We start from the raw sequence: 6,000 nt of genomic DNA, 5'->3' as shown, positions 1-6,000 counted from the left end.
TACAGTAGAACCTCGATTATCCGGACTAATTGGGGATGAAGGTAGTCCGGATAAGGAAAAATCCGGATAATCGAAACAAATACTTTAATTTGTCTTTTAATGATAATACAACACATTTTCTTTTCAATGACATATCGGTAATATTAAAAATAAATATTGTATTTAAATCGTGATCAAATTTTCAAGAAACAAACATTCGTTTTGAATTTAGACTACTACTGACCAACACTAACAGACTACTTGTTTAAAAGGCCCTCTGGTGGTGCAAGAAGACAGATTTTATAAAATAAAAAGCAGTTGAAACTGCATTTTTATGAATAAAAATTTGACAAACTATTTATCGTTTTATGACGAGTAAAACTTTTTTGTTGCGTTCGTGGCTTTTAAGTAATGCATAAACCTTCGAGGCACAAGGCCCTTCGGACCGCGAGGCATAGGTGGTGACCCATGTTGCCCATACGCCGCCCTTGGTCATAGGAATGATGTAATTTGAATATAAATTATTTATAAATACATATGTCAAGTTATATTTTTATTATGACGCAAATATATTTAAGGGTTTACGACCACTGTGCTAGGTGAGACGTTGTTAAAACAAAAAAAGTTATGCATTCCATCACGTACATAAACAGTATCATAATTCACCAAGTGCAAATCAGAAAATTCGTAAAATTTTTGCTTATTTTGAACAATCCAGATAATCGAAAATCCAGATAATCAAGGTTCTACAGTAAATATAAATTACATATATTTGGAACAAAATACAAAAATAACCATTTTACTTCAGTACAGGATGATAGATAAGTCTATTAAATTTTGACTTTTTTTTTTTAGCTCCTTCCATTCTGTAGGTACTAAAAGATCATATTTAGCAAGCCCATTATGGGTATGGCCAGGCACTCAATGAGGCAACTGGATGTGAAAGGCAGGCCCAACATATCTGGACAGAGCACCATCAAAAAATTCCAAGGGTCTTTTGACCCATCTAGTGTTGATTCTAAATCCCCAGAGTGATATGCTACCATCTTAACTATTCAGCCATCCAACTGTTAAATTTTAAGTGTTGAAAGTATTTGATTCTAATTCCCTGCATAGAAGCCATTTCATAATGTTATTCAATAGAGAGATGTGTTGGCTTTGTTCCAAATTAGAAGTAGTTGTTGTTATTATGATGATAAGCTAACAGTCAAAAACTAAACTTTGTTACTTTATTACAAACACCTGATGAGAAACAATTGTTACTGCTTCATAGTAGCTCTTTAATACTTACTACAAACAAATAATGAACTCAAAACTATTTGGCTTCATTTCAGTTTTAAGAAGTTTTAAAAGATACTCTGTAAAAGAATAATGATTGTCTGTCTAAACAGACTACAGTAGAATCTCATTTTAACAGATTATGGAATAATGGATTTTTCTTCAGGTCACATCAAATCAATGTAATTTTACCTCTTTTTAGTGGATCCATAACTCTAAATAACAAATTTTTTTCTAGCTCCATCTTTGGTAAACATCATATTTTTTTCAACCTTTAATTAATAATTAGATGTTTCTGGATACTGAATTTGAAAAAATACATTGCACACTGTGCAAACTAGAGCATAATCATTGCAGTTCTCACTGCTAACATTGCAGCCATACATTAGTGTGCTCCTGTAGTGTGTTGATTAATGGAAGGAAACTATTTTTGGCTTAACACTTCTAGATATGTGCATCTGTGCAACAAAGGTGTGCTGCTCCTTTGTTGGGGACACGTGTTTGGGAATATCACACTTCAAAATTGTGCTCATACAACAGTAAAATTTTCTATTGATAATGCCACCAAAAGAAGCCCAGAAATGTTACATCATCACAATGTCATCAAAGCAAACCAAGATGGACAAGTTCTTTAACATATTGTGAAGTGCTAATAATCATATGTACTTTGTTGCTTTTTGGCTTGTAATGTGTCAGCTTGGTATGGCATAACATACAATCTTGTAATACAGGGTGGCCAACGAAAACGAAACGGCAGAGTTATCGTGTTCGTCCAAGCAAATCGTTCGGACAGGTCGATTTTATTCTTAAGGAGGACATCTTCTTCAATAAAGTTTTTGCGATTCTGAATACAACAGACAACAAAAAATTTTAAAAACTCATTCATTTTTTATTAGCTAAACAAACATTTATTTCAGAAAAAAATGAATGAGTTTTTAAAATTTTTTGTTGTCTGTTGTATTCAGAATTGCAAAAACTTTATTGAAAATGATGTCCTCCTTGAGAATAAAATCGACCTGTCCAAGCGATTTGCTTGGACGAACATGATAACTCTGCCGTTTCGTTTTCGTTGGCCCACCCTGTATATTAATGTGTGTTTATATAAAATAAAGGCTAGAAACCTCAAAAAACTGAATAATTTTGAGTACAGGTGGTTTTTACATAGAGGATTTAGAAAATGAAACCTTTTTCGAACAACAGATATTTTCCTGGGAGTGTGAGAAATCCATCGTTTGCAATGTAACAAATTTTCAGAACAACAAATGATTTTTGGCACCCCAAGCAATCTGTTAAAATGAGATTCTACTGTATTTTAAGGCTAATCAGAAAAATAATTACAGTTAATTATTAACAATTTTCATAGACGTCATCTCATAGTTCATCATTTAAAGATTCAATGAGTAAAATTAAAAATTTTTTTTAATATCAGAAATTACATATTTATCAATAATTATCGTATTTCTTAAAATTAGATTTATCCATTAAAATTAACTATATACTTGTCTAGTATAGAGATGCCAATAAGTTAAATGCTATATATATAGTGTTTTATTTTCATGTATTTAAAAGTATCATCAATATGCAATATATATAGAAGCATGTATGATAACAATTTAATGTAGAATTCAATTTTTTAAATTTAATTTTGAAAAACAACATATTTCAGGAACAGAATAATTTACATAAGAAGAACATACACTTTTCCATTTATGTAAATTTAGTATTATTGGTTTTTAAAAATAAATTAATAATGTTATATAAAAAAATCATTATACTTTTATGATATCTTCAATCATTGCATCAATTTTCATGGCCCATAATTAAAATTTTATTAGTTTTTTTGGGAGATCTAGATTTATTTTCTAGTGTATTTTCAAAAAATAAAACTACTAATTAATAAGTCATTACTAGTCAAGATTTCACAGGTACTCATAGATATTTGATATTTCAAACAATTATTAACTGAAAGTAAAGGAAGAGAAATACAGTGTAACAGTATTGCATTAGTAAATACTATGAGATTGTTTTTGCTTATAACTATAAAATAAATTATAATTAAAGCTCTAGTTTTTGATATGCAAAAANCTAAAACAATTAGAAGTTAACATTAAACATTTTTTCCATAAATTGATGATTAATGCGGAAAAAAACTTTGATAAATTTATAATGAAATATAGTGTGTTTTCTATTTTTAGAATACAAATATCAATTATATGTTCAATATCTCTCAAATAAACCAAATTAGAAAAAATTATCTGAAAAATGTTTTTAAAAACTGAAGAAATAACATTAAAAGTACTTGAATGTTTCAATAAAATTGTAAGTTTATATAATTAATGAAAAATATGTAACAGATTATGTAACAGTGTGAACAATGATGAAAGGAATAAAATCTAAACCTAAAATTAATTCTTCTCAAATTTGAGTATTGTTGAATAATTTGTCTATGCTAAATCAATAAAGAAAATCAAAAAAGAAAAAAATATTCATCAACCTAACATGAAAAATAAACACAATAAAATTCACTTATTGTAGTAACTTTGGGACTGACCTATATACAATTATAACAATAAACTTAAATCATTATAAGACCAGTTAGTGGAAATTATTATTTTGTTGTCTAACATGTCTAACAAAAAACAAATATTAAAACAATTTTTAAAATGTATAACTAAAATATATCAATTATAATAATTCATAATTATGGGAGGGCATGTCATGACCACTGAAGCTGTTAGCACTTTTCCTCTTGAACTTCAAGAATATGCAGTAAGTTTGTGAACTTGTGTTTTATCAATTAATTTAAATTATTAAAAAGGAAATAATATTTAATTAGTTTGTTTTCTTTTCAAGTAAAATCAAATCCCTTTAAATGCAACGATCTCCAGTAAAGCATGGAAGACTTCCACTGAATTTCACAAAATTGGGTAGTAGAAAGGACCAACCTGCTTTGACTAACACCAAACTTATAACAGATTTTAATTTGTATGTGAACAAAGATTCACAAGAATCGCCTTCAGCTGGCATTGATCCTCATATGGAAAAAGATTTACAGAGTCTACAGAAATCTTCAGGCAAGTTAACTGAATTATGTTTTACTTCACCAACTAATCCAAGTAAATCATTAGACAATCCTTAGACACTAAATATTTTGTTTTGTAAATAAATATACAGTTAAAAGTATAGATTCTCAACTCAGATGACAATGTCTACTTTGCTAAAAGTTGGAGATATACAGACCTAACTTCTTAGGGAAGAGAGACAAGGCAAAAAAGTGTGGAAATAGACCAATTTAGGATGTTCAAGGACATAGTAGTGAGAAAGTTGGAGAAACTACTAAAAGGGCTTTGTGGAGGTAAAAACTCCAAGCAAATGAAAGAATATATTGTGTATACTTAAAACTTGAGTATAATCAGATCAAAATTATAATTATGAGATGATAAAAAAAATTTCAATCTTATTCAAAACTTCAAATTGTTTTTAATATAAAGTTTTAAGCAATTTTTATCTATTATTATTATTATGTTTTTATCTATTATTATTATTATTATTATTTAATGAGTTATACTCGGTTGATACCCGTCACTGTGTACTATTATTATTATTAAACTATTTTTTATATTAAAATTTTCTTTAACATGACTATAAATCATTGTAATAAAAGCAAAAAAATAAATGGAATTATTTGGTGAGTGAACAAATTTTTAACAGTTAAAACAACTGTTAAAAATTTGTTTATCAATTAATTTCAGATGTAAGAAGAGACTATTCAATCTCAAATGTGTATGAGTTGTTCTCTAAGATGTATTTATGTAAAATTTTCAATGATTTGATCCAATAAAATACTTGCCTTTCATCCATTCTAAAGAATAAGCTTTACGACAACTTTTATTGATACAATGAGATGTGTAGAAAGTTCCATGTGCTTCAATTAATTTCTCTTCAGGAATACCTGCTACTCTTTCTAATGTATCAATATTCTAAAAATTAAATATTTTAAATTATAACATAACTAAATACAGATTTGAAACTTTTTCTTATAACTATCAGAAAAATTGTTATAAACCAAAACCTGGTTTTACAATAAAATCATACAGCTATTTTTAAAAAGAAATATATTAATCACTATTATATGCTTATTAGCTATATTACTTAGCTAAACATTTTTGAATAATTAAAATAATCATTTATGCTTATAATATCCAATAGTTAACCTTTTTAAATTTCAAAATTAATAAAACAACATAATTTAATCCAATTGAGGTACACTCACTCAGCAGTATGTAAATCAAAAAAACACACCACCTAATTTGCTGAGGAAAATTTAATGAAAATCTTTTCATTAAATTTTTCTCAGCAAATTAAGGTGATGTGTTTTTTCGATTTTTTAATTTAATACATTTTTCATTTTCAATAAATTGATAAATAATGTATAAATGTTTGAATAGTTTTATAAAATGTTGTAAGTGATTAATAATTTTTCTTACAGATCATTATATGCATAATACTTTGATTGAAATTAATAAAAAATATTGATAATTAGTGTTAATGACTTTTACTGACAAGTCAAATTACAATTTTGTTTGTGGATAAAAGAACATATACTATATAGTGAGTTATTTTTTTGTTTTTTTTTTCTTTAAGGTTTAAATTTTATTGACTTATATTTATCAATTTATATATAAGTGATGTGAATCAAATCCTGGCCCATCATCTTGCATTCTCCCTTCCTTCCTACTTTCA

General features: G+C 27.3%; 1 protein-coding gene across 2 annotated transcripts in view; it reads right to left on the bottom strand.

Annotated features, from left to right (window-relative positions):
* Positions 1 to 6,000, bottom strand: part of LOC111627411 (NAD-dependent protein deacetylase sirtuin-2-like) — a 65,897-nt gene that overhangs the window by 3,371 nt on the left and 56,526 nt on the right. For both annotated transcript variants that reach the window (XM_023370978.1, XM_023370979.1), the window contains exon 11: positions 5,108 to 5,237. In XM_023370978.1, the coding sequence (XP_023226746.1) occupies positions 5,108 to 5,237 (130 nt within the window). The remainder of the gene's footprint in view (positions 1 to 5,107; positions 5,238 to 6,000) is intronic.

This window comes from Centruroides sculpturatus, unplaced genomic scaffold, assembly GCF_000671375.1.
Source record: "Centruroides sculpturatus isolate CEXI.00-Female unplaced genomic scaffold, Cexi_2.0 scaffold434, whole genome shotgun sequence".
In the NCBI taxonomy this organism is placed as follows: domain Eukaryota; kingdom Metazoa; phylum Arthropoda; class Arachnida; order Scorpiones; family Buthidae; genus Centruroides; species Centruroides sculpturatus.
This window is presented reverse-complemented; position numbering and strand designations above follow the sequence as displayed.